Source organism: Limulus polyphemus, unplaced genomic scaffold (assembly GCF_000517525.1).
Source record: "Limulus polyphemus unplaced genomic scaffold, Limulus_polyphemus-2.1.2 Scaffold594, whole genome shotgun sequence".
Lineage (NCBI taxonomy): Eukaryota > Metazoa > Arthropoda > Merostomata > Xiphosura > Limulidae > Limulus > Limulus polyphemus.
This window is the reverse complement of record NW_013666204.1, coordinates 138,661-156,038: the sequence shown is the minus strand read 5'-3', so window position 1 is coordinate 156,038 and position 17,378 is coordinate 138,661. Positions and strand designations below refer to the sequence as shown.

General features: G+C 33.4%; 1 protein-coding gene across 2 annotated transcripts in view; it reads right to left on the bottom strand.

The window, feature by feature from the left end:
* The window catches only part of LOC106459335 (DDB1- and CUL4-associated factor 6-like), a 167,013-nt gene that overhangs the window by 12,733 nt on the left and 136,902 nt on the right, over positions 1 to 17,378 (bottom strand). For both annotated transcript variants that reach the window (XM_013918956.2, XM_022385807.1), the window contains exons 15-16: positions 12,985 to 13,141; positions 6,573 to 6,661 (exon numbers count right to left, since the gene is read on the bottom strand). In XM_013918956.2, the coding sequence (XP_013774410.1) occupies positions 6,573 to 6,661; positions 12,985 to 13,141 (246 nt within the window). The remainder of the gene's footprint in view (positions 1 to 6,572; positions 6,662 to 12,984; positions 13,142 to 17,378) is intronic.

Below are 17,378 nucleotides of genomic sequence, written 5' to 3'. Positions count from 1 at the left end.
CTAATATATTAACTCCCACTTCACCCAGAATGTCTATGTTAAATACCCAATGTTCAACCTTCAGCACCAATCCACTGCTAATATATTAACTCCCACTTCACCCAGAATGTCTATGTTAAATACCCAATGTTCAACCTTCAGCACCAATCCACTGCTAATATATTAACTCCCACTTCACCCAGAATGTCTATGTTAAATACCCAATGTTCAACCTTCAGCACCAGTCCCACAACTGATATTACTTATGTCCCGTAACCAATATTATAAGGTGGACGATTTGCCCCAAGCTCAACCACAGGAGCAGAGAAATGAAACATCCTGTAACCAGAATTTCCAAGATGGGGGACATCTACTGGTCTCAAGCATAGGAACAGGGCATTATCTACCTGAACACAATATTATGAGAAGGATCCAGCATTGGTTGGTCCAGCTCCCACCAACATCAGCACACCTGAGATTAAACCTTCAGGGAGTAGAAGGAAGGAGGATTCTCAGCTTTGCCTTCTTCTCAACTGAGTGGAGTGATATGTAATATCATGATATATTTTCTACACTTACGAGGAAGCCTCCATGGTCCACCACCCTAGTTTCTAGGAACTGAGAAGTTGCAAGGACTCCCAAACTCCACTCAAGAAAGGGATGGGTAAAAGGAATTGGGGAGTCCAAAGGAAGGTCACACCACAGAAAGTGCAATGGGTGACCGTGAAATTGATTTTGAAAAGCAGGCCACTTCTGATTTATTCAATTGAGGGAGCAGCAGGGATGGACAGCAATCCCCTTCTGCTTTACTCATAATAGTCCATGAGGGATGGTCCACCATGTCCTTATCAGAATTCTATATATTGAGAGATATAGATATAAATATACCACTAGGTAAGCCACTGGTAATCTTGCAGAACACCCCAATTCATTATAACTTTAAAGGTATTCGGTACAGGATCTGAATATATATTGAAAAAAAAGGAGGCCCCTGAAAGAGACATACCAGAAAAAGAACTAACCCAAGTTAGGTTTGAACTGGTGCATGTAGAATTGCCACAGGAAGTAAATGATATCCACCAGAGAAGGACACAGCCAGATGGAGTAGGTGAATAAGTGACAAAGATATGGGGAGTAGTCCACATTCCAGCCTGGATGATCTCCTCCAAAGAATGATGATAACAAGCCATGAGAGACACGGTGATATGTCGAAGCTGATGAGGTGAGACACGATAAAGATGCCTTCCGAGGAGAGGGAAGAGTAAGCCAACCTAAAAAGCTGACAAACCCAACTTTTAAGATTGATGAGGGAGAGGTCACATGACACAGAACAGTTCCAGTGAATAAACAAACAGGAACCAGGAAAGGAAGCTGTACAAGTCACATAGCACCATATATACCACTCGGAACACAGGAGATAATCATGATGAGACCTTAAATAAATATGGGAAATGGAAAAGATGGAGATGGGAGTGAAGGCAGAATTGCCCTCACGGGCAGCAGTATTGGGAAAGAAGGAACAGTCTGGTATAGCACAATATATATATACTATGATAAGGGTACGGAAAACATCATCCACAAAAAGGTTAGACCTACGATGACTGCGAGACAGGAGGAGAAAGCAATAGGTCTAGAGGGAAAGACAATACTAGGAACATGAAGCTAAAGGTTCAGAAGGAGGTTAGGAAAAGGCAAAAAGGACAACATTGAGATCCCAATCAGGCATAGGAAAAGCTCAACGAGGAAGAAGAACATGAAAGGATTGGAACAGACATCCAAATAAGGTTAACAAAGGAGAGAGAGGGAGGAGAAGAAATGATGACAATTGTAGAGGCCTCAGGAGAAAGAACCAAGGTTGAGCCAGTCAAAATGGAGCCACCAAGAGAACTCATCACGAAGTGGTGTGTATGAGGGAGCTTACTTTGATGTGGAGACATATAGGTGGAAAGACACAAATGTGAAGGGCCCTCCATTCCTCCAAAACCTGAGGATAAGGAACTAGAGACCAGAAAGATGGCAGTTTGTTGTTCAAATGGGTGGCAAATGCATCTATGTACGGAGTTCCCAGATGAGAGCATAACTACTAGAAAACTTGAGGATCTAGGAACCACTCTGTGGGAATGAAGTTGTATGGACTCAGTAACTGATCTGCACAATATTCAAAGCACTAGGAATATGAAAAGCCAAGAGCTGTATCTGGTGTACCTGCACCTAGAATAGGAGCTCCAGAGTCCAAAAACAAAGGGACCTGGATTTGGTACCCCTTGCCTGGTGATGTATGATACCACTGTGGAGTTGTTGGAATGCACCATAACCTTCCTCCTCAGAAGGAAAAGAGACATAGCTCAACAAATAGCTAAGAGCTCCAAAACATTGACATGATGCCCAGATGCAACCAACGACCAGCTCCCATAAATCTCCTGGGTATCGAGATATGCACCTCAATCCACAACAGAAGCATCGGTAAAAATATGCAGGTCAGGACAAGGAGGTGGAAGAGGAACCCACCACAGTATTGATTCTGTCCAACCACCAAGCAAGGTTGGTCCAAAGGGAAAGGACAACCGGTTGATCCAAGGGATCCAAACTGAAATTCCATTGATCAAAGAATTCTCATTGAAGGGAATACGTGCTAGTATAACTGAGGGGTATGGGAGCTTCCAAGGAGGCCCACATTCCCAAAAGAGATAGAACCTCCAGAGTTGGAAAGATAATGAGAGAATAGGGCCTTAATAACCAACTGCTCCATATCCTGAAGATATAGTGGTGAAGGGTGGGTCCGACTGAGGTGGGAATTGAAGAAAACCCCCAAGTAAAATAGATACAGTGTAGGGGAAAGGATAGACTTCTCCACTTTAATTAATAAACCCACATGAGCTGCCTCCTCAAAGAGCAAATGGGTGTGACTAGAAGATACAAAACAGGAAGGAGCCCGAAAAAGCCAGTCATTCATTTAATGATAAGACTAGTGTCCTAACAAATATAAATGTTGAACGAAGGTCTTGACTACCTGACAAAAAACACCAAACAGAAGAGCCTGGAACTGGAAAACACTCCCCTTATGAATGAACCAAAGAAAATGATGTGAGGATGTAGAGATGGGAACACGAAGGTATGCATCCGCTATGTCAAACTTCATCATCTAAAGACCTGGGGTGAAAACTCAAGGAAGGGACAGAAACAACTCCATAGAGAAACAAGGAGAATCTAAAAATTGATTTAGATGGGAGAGATCAATAACAGGTCTTCAATCACCAGTTTTGTTTGGGGACAACTAAAGCCGAGAGTAAAACCCGATACACCAGTTCGATAGCTTCCTTCAAAAGAATGTTTCTCATTGCCTCAGACAGAAGACTGCTGAAGAAGGATTCCTTGGAGTAGGGAGAGGAACCGAAGACTAGGAAAGGAGGTGGTGACTGGAATTGAAAAGAGAGAACCTCCGACAAAACTTGCAGAATTGGCAAAGTGGTGGAGCTTTGCTTCTATAGGACATGACCCCACTGTGTAGTCACCAACATCACGGTCGATGTTCTTGACAGACACTGGAAAAAATGAGGATAATGTCAAGATCTGGAAAGGACAAGGTATGGAAGCGAGAGGATGGGAAACAGGAATAGGTTTAGGATGTGTGGAGAAGGAAGGTTGTAATAAACTATGAACAAGGGAAAATATAGAAGTATGCAAAACAGTGTCATGCAAAAATGAAGCCATCCTTAAGTCCCTGAGGGAAAATGGGGGGAACAAACCCCACAAGGAGCTCGTATCTTCCCAACAACAATGCAGCCAGGGAAGTAGGGAAAGGGTGAATAAAGAGAGTCATGCCAAAGTTGATCACAGGAGGGATTTGAGATCCTCCAAAAAGTTGTCAGGAGAAAAGGCCTCAAACAAAAGGTACAAAGAGGAGAGGTAACACAAAATGTTAACAAGTGTAAGACAAATCCTCAAAAATTGTGCCTGTGAAATGATACAGAAGCCACAAGATTAGAACCCCAGAGGTCTAATAGTAGATCTAATTGTTGGGAATCAAAATAAGGATATGAAGAGCAATGAAATGCAAAAGAGACATACTAACCTCCAAACATAATTGTGATAAAAACCACTATGTATGAACCTCACACAAAAGGAGAGGTATCATAGGAAACAGGAGAAATATTCAAAATGTGACAAACCTGTGTAATTAATAGGAGGAAAGAAGTAGAAGGTTGAACCTTCCCCAAAAGTGCAGGTAAAAAGCTGTCTACATCTTTAACATTTTCATCAGTCTGAAGAGGTGCCGGCCAGAGTGGAGAAGAAGGTCCAGGCCCCATGTAAGAAGCAAACTCCTGATGAATCAGGGCATGCACCTCCCTGGCAGACAATGTCAATCCCAAGACTGGGGTAACAGGAGTTTGTGTGTCATCAGTATCTTCAGGAGCTCTGGTGGTAATCACGGTAAATCGTGAATTCATAATTTGCAATAAATTGGGTGAAAATGGTAATTAAACGTAACACACCAGAATGCAAAAAAGTGCAAAGGATACTAATTCAAAAAATAACAAACATGAACAAAGTCCAAAATATCAGGGGCAAAAAATTACTGAAAATTGAAAGCAAGTGAGAAACAATAGAGAAAGTGCGGTTCATATAAAGTAGTACAGAGGGAGCCAGCTATTCTAGGCGTGTGTGTCATGCTCCTATTTGTGGATGGTTGTCAAATGCTCTAGGCATGCTAAATGAGCAACTCCAACTTGTGGGGTTTAAAAGTTAGCTTGTCAAGCAAGAAAATTTCCTTTCAATGTGTTAGAGGGCAGTGAGGTATGTAACATATCGGAAGATACAATTCATAGTCACAGTTTTCCATAACTTTTCCAGTTGAGAAAATTAACTTTGAAATTTTCCAGGACTTGTGAAAAAAAAATTACTGATAATTGAAGCCAAAACAACAAAACTATTTTCTGTAATAAAAAGTTTATGTAACTAAAAAAACAAAAAAGCTAACAAAAAAGCTGAAGAAAGATGTATCAGAGCTCTCATAAGAGGCTCATGAAAACAGAACAATTTAGAGAAAGTACAGTATCAGAATTATCAATAAAACTATTTAGTGGCTTCCAAAATCATTCAGATCAATGTATTTATTAAAACATTGGAGAAACCTAGCTACCCTGCCTAACAAATCGATTATTCAGGTAGCTGAGTGGAGAACAAATAAAGATAACAATGTGCAAGTTGCATACAGGTAGAGAGATGCATAAAAACCAAGAATGTTAGAAATGCCATCTACTAAATAAAATCAGAATTTAGTCAGACTATTATTAAGCATCATTTAAACATTACCTTGCTCAATTAACTATGGCATCTAGTATTACACAAGTAAATATTGTTTTCAATACATATATGTAATTATAAGCAAATGAAGATAATGACAAAGACACCTTTAGTCACCAAGACAAGGGGTAATTACAAATCTACAAACATTTTGCATTATTATTAAACTAAGATTCTACATTGATACCCATATATGATGGGAGAAATGACTGAAACCTGCTTCATGCACAAATAAAAACAATATCAAATCACACTACAACTGTGATTACATTACGGGTCAAAACAGAGTAAAGGAGAAGTGGAAGACTTAAAAATCAAATAACTAATCATTAAAACATATTTAAGAAAATGAATAAAATAAAAGCACTGAAAGCCTCATGTAACACAAAGTGTAAAGTGAGAGAAGGAATTAAACCTATTCACAAGGTAATTCCTACTGACAACATTGCTGACTTGACCATCAAAACTTTGACAAAATCCTTTCATTTAACAAAATAAACCCAAGCATACAAATACAATTAAAAACCAAAACTACATATACATGAGGGGTAAACAGTAACTGGAACAGGCCATATCACAATTAAGAGTTAAAGGTCATTAATATACATGTTTAATTTGAGTTAGTGCTTTTAGAATATCACCACTGAGTGTCTTGAGAGAGGTTTAGTTCACATGATCAGATGGTTTCAAAGGATTTTTAAAGCCATTCAACAACTTAAGTGGATCGACCTTAACCATAAATACTAGTCAGTTTTGTTAGTGTTTTATGATTATCAAGTGAGATATATATTCTATAGAAAGAGCTAATACCACTCAACTTGATATTCCTCCACTCACTTTGCTATAATAAAAACAAAACTACTTACTTTAAACATTTAAAATGCACTGAAGTCACAACATCAAAAGTAATATAAAAAAAGAAAATTTTTAGATACAATAGCCTTAACTCTGGTTATCTAAAGAAAATTAGAGTCATTCATTTTGTTCTTAAGTATAAAATTAGCTGTGCACACATAACAGAAGATTCTACCTACAAGAAAAATACCAAAATACCACTGGCCAAAAAACACCAATTAGAAATTTTTCTTCACAATAAATGTCTTAAACTACAACATCTCAAGTTACATCACACACCTTAAGGCCTTTATTTACATTATTAAATATTATCTTCAAAATAATTTCAATTTTTTTAAAATCTTCCTTAAGTTGGCCTTTCTTAAATAAAATAATTAAAGTTAGGTACATAACCATAATTATGTATTTGAATCATCATCAAATTTTCTTCTCACCTCCTTAGCTTTTTCCTGGTCAAAAAATGGTTCCTCTCGAACTGGAGCCCACAGCTTGATATCATAGTCAATTCCACTAGATGCTAAAACTACAAAAATTATACATCATATGTTAGGGTTGAGTCTTTTATTAAATTTTGTTTCTATGGTTCTTACAATAAACTAACCTATTTTACCCTACTTAATATACTGACTTACACTTACTAACTCTTTAACCCTTTCCTGATGGGGGAATGTCATTGATAACCCTTGATTTTTTTCCTTCTAAGAGTGGAAAGACTTAATCACGTTGCATGAAGCTTAGAACAAACTTAATAAATAATATCTTGTTTTGGTTCTAAAATTTTCCTATAATTTCACTTAAGTTTTCAATTATTTTTTCCTGTTGTGAAACTTACCTTCATTTTTATATTTCATTTTTTAAATATTGATCAGAAATTTACATTTTATTTATCCACTTTCAAATTGATTGATATTTATTAACATATTTATTATTAAATTTTATTTATCCAGTTTCATATTGATTGATATTTATTAACATATATATTTTTATATTTTATTTATCCAGTTTCAAATTGATTGATATTTATTAACATATTTATTATTAAATTTTATTTATCCAGTTTCAAATTGATTGATATTTATTAACATATTTATTTTTATATCTTATTTATCCAGTTTCAAATTGATTGATATTTATTTTGGTACTTTATTTTGCAGGTTGCAGTAGTCACCACTTCCAACTTTAAATGGTAAAAAGTGCAGAAACTGACAAAGATTTAATGATGACCTAGAACCTAACCTTTCAAAATATCTTTGCTAACAATTTTCTTGGTCAAAATAAATTTATATCTAACAAATTTACTTTTTTTCAATAAATGATACGTTATTTTATATATATGCATTGTTTAAATATGATAAACTTCACAATAATACTCAATAAATTAGGTTTTGAACCATCATACTCTCAAGACTTACCAGATGTCTTGTCCTACATAGCTTTCAAATACATATAAATTAACATGAAAATACATTTCAGGAATTAAAAGAACATCCAAACAAACTATAAAAAATCCACATCTGTGATTTGTCCCAAAAATTTCTAAACTTCTCACTATATTCTATTATTGTTCCCTACTTCTCACACCACTTTATTCACTCTACATCAACAAAAATTATAATATGCTCAATCAAATGGTGTTTAAACTTTGCCTGTAACTGTTTCCAAAGCTGGTTTATGTTAGTAGCTGTCCTGATCACATTCTGTGAGGTCATAAATAAGTGGGTATGAAAAGCCATACTAATAAAATCAGAAAAAGAAAAGGAAAATCTTATGAGAAATAAATCTTTGAACAATATATTATCAAGTAAGGGCAATTTCTTAGTTAATATAACTATTTCATGGGATAGGCAGAAAATTTCTAAAAAATAATTATAAGTGTGTTGTTTATGGGTGAGGCTCCTCAGAGCTATGCAAAATGTAAGTTTGTTTTCAGATTGTAACATTGTTTTCTTACTTCTTTGTAAATTACACCAAGTAAATTATAAAAAATGACAAGTTACCATTTAAAATATTTTTTACTAAAACATTATTTTTACTTGCATGTTTCTGGGAAGGTAATGAACTATGATGGAAAAACAACATTAAACATGATGTTGAAATGAAGTTTTAGATAAAATACTGTGATCCATTTTGAAAGTTATAATGACATTAATCCATTTCTCTGTAAATTATTTATTCTTTTAGTTCAAGTCTTCAACAGGAATGTTTTATAAGAAAGGAAGAGCTGTATAAGTGTGTTTGAGAATATGTGTAACTCTGGAAATTATGAGGAGGTGAGGCAGGGCAGTGAAAAAATAAAGATTTGGATCAAGTGGCATTTATGGGCTGATTCACCAGCTGTTATTGTTTCTGGAGGATAAGTACTCAAAGATTTCTTATTTCTGTGCATTGACCTCTATTGAACTTTAAACCTATCATAACTGCACTGTCAGCTGTAGAATTTTCATCAAGTTTATCTAGCTATATGCAGAAATAGCATGATTTGCTGTGTTAGAGGCATTAGTGTGGCTTACATGATTAATGATCATGGTCAGGAGACATATACCTGTTTTACTTCTAAAAAGTTACAGCTGATACTGAATAAAGTTTTCTCTCTTTAAATAGTCATCTGAATTTGTTGAATGTCTGTCTTAGGTGTTAAGTTGCTAGATGACATGGTTAACCTCAGATTCATAAAGTTTTCTCTCTTTAAATAGTCATCTGAATTTGTTGAATGTCTGTCTTAGGTGTTAAGTTGCTAGATGACATGGTTAACCTCAGATTTTGTGATAAATGTTGGGAGCATGGGGTAGTTAATGCAATACGATAATTGCTGAAGAGTGGATATGCTGATGACGATAGCCGGAGAGTGGATATGCTGACGACGATAGCCGGAGAGTGGATACACCAACGAGCTTGGTAAGATAACTATTTATTTTTGGCTTTATAAAAATGGCTAAAATCTTCAAGTACAGTTATGTCTTTGTCACTGCTCTGAAAGATGTGAATGATGCTGCTTTTAATAGTGTTTAAATGACAGCATGTGCATTTGTTGACAAATTTATTGAAGTTGTCAATTTTCATGAAATTTACAAATAACTGGGTTGATTTAAGTCATTGGTACAAATATAAGGGTGTATACAATGTACATTTAGCAGCTACAGTATTATGGGTTTCAAAATCTAAGATATAAGTATATAAGCTTCTCGTCCATAGAAGAATGAAAAAAATCTAATGTTTTAGTGATGGGAAAGTCTACAAATGGAATTTTACAACTGATTTGTTTCTATAGTGAAAATTAATTTTGAGGTAGTTGGAAGCTCAAATATGTAAAAGTCGTGGAACATACTACATTTAAAAATAAAAATTGTAAATTGTGGTGAAATTGTTAATTTTCCCAGATCTTTCCAGAAAATATCACTTAACATTGAGGAATGTGAGATAAAATTATCATATCTTCTGCTTACTTATAACCATATTTTGTAATTGCAAAACTACCAGGTGGTGATGAGTTCAAGGACAGTAACTTCTAGGATAAGCGAAGACACTGTTCTAATAGTGCGTAGCTCCCTCATTACCCCAATAGGGGCCTAAAGCCACCTGGAGGGGTCACCTCTTTTAACCGCCCAAACCACTATACAGTAGTGTGTTGTCTGTCAGTTAGTCATTAGACACTAAAATGGCATCACATAACATTGCAATCTGTACTATTGTGGCTTCAGTAAAACGTACATATGCCATGAATTCTGAGAAGAATTATACACTCTGAGGCTGCATCACAACACGGTATATGAAGTATTATACACTCTGACGCTGCATCACAACACGGTATATGAACTATTATACACTCTGACGCTGCAACACAACACGGTATATGAACTATCATACACTCTGATGCTGCAACACAACACGACATATGAACTATTATACACTCTGAGGCTGCAACACAACACGACATATGAACTATTATACACTCTGATGCTGCATCACAACACGACATATGAACTATCATACACTCTGAAGCTGCAACACAACACGGTATATGAACTATTATACACTCTGACACTGCAACACAACACGGTATACGAACTATTATACACTCTGACGCTGCAACACAACACGGTATATGAACTATTATACACTCTGACGCTGCAACACAACACGGTATATGAATTATTATACACTCTGAGGCTGCAACACAACACGACATATAAACTTCAAAAGCAAGAAACAAAAATATTTGTTCCTCTTAATTTTGGTTTTATTTACTCCTGAAACAGAACACTTTTGGGGATCCTGCAGAAGTCCATCTAGTTTTTGGCATATTTTAGGGACAGTGAGTATTATTTATTTTCCAGCAACAACAGTAAGTTAGTTATACCTTATCCTTTCTTTAATGTTACTTTAATTAACAGTTTTGATTATTGTATTTATTACAACCCATTTTGATTTATATTCTTTCATTATTATTATTATAAAGATTATCTCACATTGTTAGCTTAGTTTATGAACTTAGGACTCACCTAAATCTACAAAGCTGACTGAGCCAAGTATAACTTTTACCACAGCAAAGTTCATACTTGAACACTGGCCTAAACAAGTGAAACTTTTACCACAGTGTAGACAAACACACAATGTTAGTTAGAATATATAATATATCTACTTATTATTATTTTAATTATTTCTAATTTAATCTTATGGTTTTTATTATAATAATTCTTACACAATGCAGCTTAGAATAGGAATTTAAGTCCAGTCCAAGCCTTCTGGACTGGCCAAACCTTGTGATATACTATTGAGTTTACAGCCACAAATACTATTAACAGTCAAGGTACCAAGTAATGAAATAATGCATTCTAATCACGATAAGTAATACAGTTAAAACATTATATTTAATTTAATTAGATGTGCTCATTACTGGCTATAGCTGTTTAGTTCTAATTTACTTAGGTAGCTTACTTTGATCATTTTATACTATTAACCACCAATAAATCAGTACACTAAATTCTAATATTTGGACATGTCCACACATATTCCTATAAACTGCTAGTTTTTATTGTATAACTAGTGGTTGTTCTAACCTCCAAAAGAAACAATTTAAAAAGGCCATTCTTTTTCAACACTTATATACCAATGTAGAATAAGTCACCTTCGTGTCTTTTGTAATCATTCATCTCAAATATTTCACTGAGGGATTTGTAACATTATTTTATATATATATATTTACAAATTCTATCACAACTTTAACAAAATACTTTAAAAATCTCACTAAAATAATCTTATAGATACCCCAGAACTAACTAAGTAATATGAAACTAACTTATATCCTCAACATTTTTGAGTATATAAAATCATATTTTTTATATTCTTGCAATAGTCATTAGATTTGCTAAGTTTCCACATCCCAGGAAATATGTAAATAATTTTCAAGGTTTCATATGAATTATATGGCCTTTAGAGAAGGTTACTTGATAACATATAGAGATAAAAACCACAGAAAATTATACTTCAAGTATCAACAGTGACAAACCCCTTAGAAATAATTTCCAAGCACACAGATACAAAACAAGTTAAAATTACTGTACTCATGAAATTTTAAATAAGACCCAAAAGACAGCTGGATGAAAACTATTTTATACATTTACTAATAAGAGAGTAAAAACTTGGAGTCGAAATACAAACATAATTATCAAGCTTCATGTTTTCAGCCTGACAGAGAATTTTATTCATTCCTTCGAGATGATTTACTGAGTTTTTTGGCAAATTTGGTACATTTTTCTTTTTGTAAATTTGACTTGATATGCCCAAACATTAAATACTTTCTATCCCAATTATTATATCTCAAATTACTGATTTTAACAAGCCAAAAACATTATTGTTATTTAGGTTATAAAGATGAGTTAGCACTTAACTGAATGTAAAATAACAATTGTATAAAATTACATTTCCATGAATTTGAAATAACTATCACAATAGATTAAAATAAATCATACAATAGTAAACATAGCACAATATCATGTTTAACATTTAAATGTAAGAGAAAAACATATTTGGAACAAAACATATTCTATGAAAAAGACTTGTAAAAGAATATTAGTTTTGACACATTCACGTCCTCTTTAGTTCGATGCTTATAGCCAAAAATACTGTTAACAGAGAGTGTACCCCACTAACAAAACAATGCATCCTAGTCTTTATAAATAAGAACAAACAAAAATGATATTTAATTAGCTATACTCATTACCAGGTTAAAGTTGTAGCTTACTCTGATAAGAAGTTAATAATGAATGTCTTCTGGGAAAAAATTAGTTCATAGAACTTATCTAATAGCAAACTTTATATTTCCCCTGAGGGCACAGTTCAGTTTATAAAAGGAATTAAAATTTAGTGAGCTTTCTATAAGTAAAGTTTCAACAATTATTTTTATGTAATTTTCTGTCTCATATATTATTTTAATCATTTTAGTCTTATTTCAGTCAATTTTATGACTGAAATCTCTCATATATAGAAAAATAGCACTATGTGTACCGTCATTTTTGATGTAGCTTTTTCCTTCTGTGATTCTTACGTTTCTTCCAAGACTGATAAGGCACAATGTAAGTACCTTTGTTTGATATCTTCCAGTGTCAAATCATTAGAGGTTATGTAATTTCTAACTATTTTAGGGTATCTAACAGCAACTTCAAAATTATTTTTCATTAGCATTTTCTTAAAGGACATAATTTTCATGTTATAGTTGATACTAACTTGCTTATCATCTGTTGTTCTAGCTTTGCTATTAACTTTAAAACAAGGAAAACCTATTTAGAAGGCTTCTGAGACCACAATTAAATTGTTCATAAGAGCAACACTGTACAAGATTAGACTTACTTGGATCAAAGGGATGTGGTTGTAAACAGTTAACCACATGATGGTCAGCTTCCATGATCATGACTAACTCAGAAGAATGTCTATCCCATGTAAATATATGACCACAATCTGAACCACTCATCACAAAATTGTTTCCCCAAAATGCTGCTTCTTTAATCTGGAAAAATATTTTGTGATAATCTTTAAATTGAGAATAAAAAAATGTGTTCAACATTGCCAGAAATTCACAATAACATTTTTGTGATAAACAGCTAATCTTAACTAAAAATAAACTAGAAAATTATGGGAAATCACTGAATACATGAAGAAGGAACCACCTATATAACTAAAAATAATGTTAATTAATTGTCAATATATGCTTTACCCTTATTTTTCAAGTATTTTATTAAAATTAATTACCAAATTCCCCACTATATTTGCCATTAGCACAAAAGTATAAATTGTAATAACCAACTATAGTAAGCACAAAAAAACTCCTTTTTACAAATTACAATACTATGTTTACTTGGGAAATAGTCTATTATGTTTCTTCAAAGTGGTCTAAGTAAACAGTTACATAAAAATGTCAACCAATTTTTAATAAAAGTGGACCTCATGCACTATTTTTAATATATTTATTTATTCCAATTGTTGATTTTTTTTAAACTGCAGGCCAGTATCTGTACAATAAATACTAACTGATATTTCATTATTCTGTATATGAAAATAATCTTAATGTATGACATTATCTTGCACATTATCTTACATGTTAAAATGATCCTAACATACGACATTATCTTACATGTTAAAATTATCCTATTATATGAAGTTATCTAACACAAAATGTTCCTGATGTATGTATGGCATTATCTTCTATGTTAAAATGATCTAATGTATGACATTATCTTACATGTTAAAATGATCTAATGTATGACATTATCTTATATGTTAAAATGATCTGATGTACAACATTATCTTATATGTTAAAATGATCCTAATGTGTGACATTCTTACATGTTAAAATCATCCTATTGAATGACATTATCTTGCATGTTAAAATGATCATAACATACGACATTATCATACATGTAAAAATGATCCTAATGTACAACATTGTCTTCTATGTTAAAATGATCTAGTATGACATTATCTTACATGTTAAAATGATCTAATGTATGACATTATCTTATATGTTAAAATTATCATAACATACGACATTATCATACATGTAAAAATAATCCTAAAGTACAACATTATCTTGTATGTTAAAATGATCCCAATGTACAACATTATCTTGCATGTTAAAATGATCCTAATGTACAACATTATCTTGCATGTTAAAATGATCCTAATGTACAACATTGTCTTGTATGTTAAAATGATCCTAATGTACAACATTATCTTGCATGTTAAAATGATTCTAATGTACAACATTATCTTGCATGTTAAAATGATCCTAATGTGCAACATTATCTAGCATGTTAAAATGATCCTAATGTATGATTTCACTCTACTTATAGAAAAAACCTACTTGTATATGAAAATAACCCTAATGTATCACTTTACCCTGCATATTAAAATAGTCATGATGTATAACATCTTGAATATCAACATAACTAAATGCAAAGTGTGACATCACCCCAAGTATAAAAAATCTTAAGTGTATGATCCCTTGTAGAGTTTTAATGCTAGAACTTGAAAAAATCATCATTTTTAATGAAGTGTTTTCACTAAATATTTCTCCAAGAGTATATGAAATATAAGTGTTGACTGCTTTGACTACAAAGTGATTTTCATGTTAAGATTAAAAATACTTTTCTTCATCTGAAAAATCTCAAATTTCATTTTCATAATCCCTAAAACCTCCTAAATAAATTTCTTTTATAATAAAACTTCATATTCTATGTGTTATCTTCTCTACCTTAACTCTATATGCATTCAGACAAATTGTAACTACCAAAAAATTAAAAATAAATAAATCTAAGTTACCCTTTTCTTCTTTCTAGAATTACATTAATTTGAAATATGAAACTACATGTGTTTATCCTAAATAGCTTTAAACTTGTGACAGTATACATATGTTTATTCTTACATTTAATTGTTTTATTGCTCTTTGAATTGTGTCTAAATAATATTCACACCACACAAGTTGTATATCACTTGACGAACACGTAGTTCACGTTACTATATCAAATGACATGGTGCACAGACTACTCATGAGTTGCTCGCAAGCATATTCCATGAGAGATTGTCGTTATAATTGTTCATTTTATCTAATCTAACCTAAATAGTTTCTAATTTTTAATAGTTACTTTTTTTTTACTGTCGACTGTCAATGAAACTTAACCCTACCTTTTTATGCTAATGGTACTACTGCACTAAACAATTTTTAATTATTTAAATAATGCTTTAGAGAACACAGAATAATAACAAGTAAAAAGCAGACAAAGCCCTATAACTATCATATTGTTTCTGGCTTCCTAACTGTGCGACAAGAGCCGTTAAAATTTCAGCTAAGCTCATTGATGCGTTTCTTGTGGAAATAAAGTTTGAAATGGAAACAAAATAGACAGAAGACAACATATATCATTTGATAGATTAGAACTTTGGCTTTCTATTGATTATAAATAATATAGTATTAAACATAAGAGAGAACTACTGACAATTTCTGAAAGAGAGGAAGTGACAGGTGAGCATGGCAAGTGGGGTCTGATTTTCTATTTTATAGCTCCATAACCAAATAAGAATCAAAGCTATAAAAATTATGCTTCACATGAATGATGACAACATTCTAAGGAGTAATTTATGTTAAATTTTATATTTCTTAGAGGGGTGGTAAATAAATTAGAGAAGAAAGAAAACCTTGACAGCAAATGTCACAATACTCATACTAAGGGAAATTCAGGATTTCTTTTTAATATGCTTCATAAAAATAAGAACTTAAAACTTATATGATATTAAAATTGAGGTTATTAGCTGCATTTTTATGCCAAGTTTAAATCCAGTTACAAATAGATTTATTTTAAATCCAGGTATACAGTTGTGAGTGGAGTACACAAGTCACCAACTCAAGGAAGTTTACAGTTAGAATAAAGAATTGACCGGGAGACCAATACCAAAAATCACATCAATCTTTAGTACAATATATTAAGTTATTCTTCTACATTGATATCAAGAAAAGTAACACATCAAAAGAATCAAATTTCTCATTCCGAGCAATCAAAGTTTCATTAATTAAACTCTACAACTCATCAGGTTATTTACTATGATCCACAAGTTAGCAATTAAAATATCATATGAAATGTGCTCAGACATACTTTACTTTACATCAATTTCCTAACTATGCTCCTCGACTGAGAGAAATAGCAATTGTTACTTACATTGAAGTTAAATAGTGGGTATTGTGGACGTGATGAAGTGCAGACATCAAGAATGTTCTTGGCTTAAGAGAAGTTGGGTAGCATCAGGAACAAGCAGAGAACTTTCTGACAGCAGGACCAACGGCCTTTTCTTCAGTGTTGGAAAACATAACTTTAGCCCAAAATCATGGGTTCTTATACAATTTTCTTTGTATTCTTATGGTTCTCCAAATAGTGTACACATCGGAGTTGGTCACTTTATTGGATGAATTTAGTTGACTCATCTTAATTCTCAGAACTGTAACCAGAACTAATTCAGTAATTGGTTATGATCGAAGACAGGAAATTGACAGCCTGTTTGCATGTATTTCTCCTCACCTTCCTTCTGATAAAAGTTCCACCTAGAGTCTCTGGTTTCCATTCTAATGCTTTCTATAGAATGTGTTTCATGCCTTTTACAAAGTTAATATAAACTTTCTCATAGCTTTCTCTCTGCTACAGTTGCATCTGTTTATGTAGATATAATACATAGTAATTTCTCCATACAATATTTCTTCATATGTGTTCAGACATGGAACATTATAAAATTTATATTTCTCACTTCTCGAAGCATTTGAAAATATAGTAAAATGCCTCAAAATGCTGCAAATGCTTCACAGGTGTAAGGTCTTATGTTGGCTGTTCCTACATCAATTCAACACCAGATCAAATGGGAACCAACATCCAGGCAGCAGTGTGATGGGGGAGAGCCAACCAGAGGGGTGAACTGCACATAGTGGATTTATCCAGTCCAAAACCAGGTGGCATCAGTATTAATCTTCCAATCCATAGTAGAACACCACCACCCTACACATGGCACTCTTGGAATTGGTCACACTCAGGAGGAAGTCTGCACAGCCCACTGCCCATGTGGCTAGGAACTGGTAAGTGGCAAGGACTCCCGCACTCCACTGAGAGAAGGAGTGGAACAATTCTATGTGAAGTTCGGAGGAACACAACACTCTAAGACAGTGCAATGAATGACTACAAAACCCTATTTTGAAAAGAAGGCCAGTC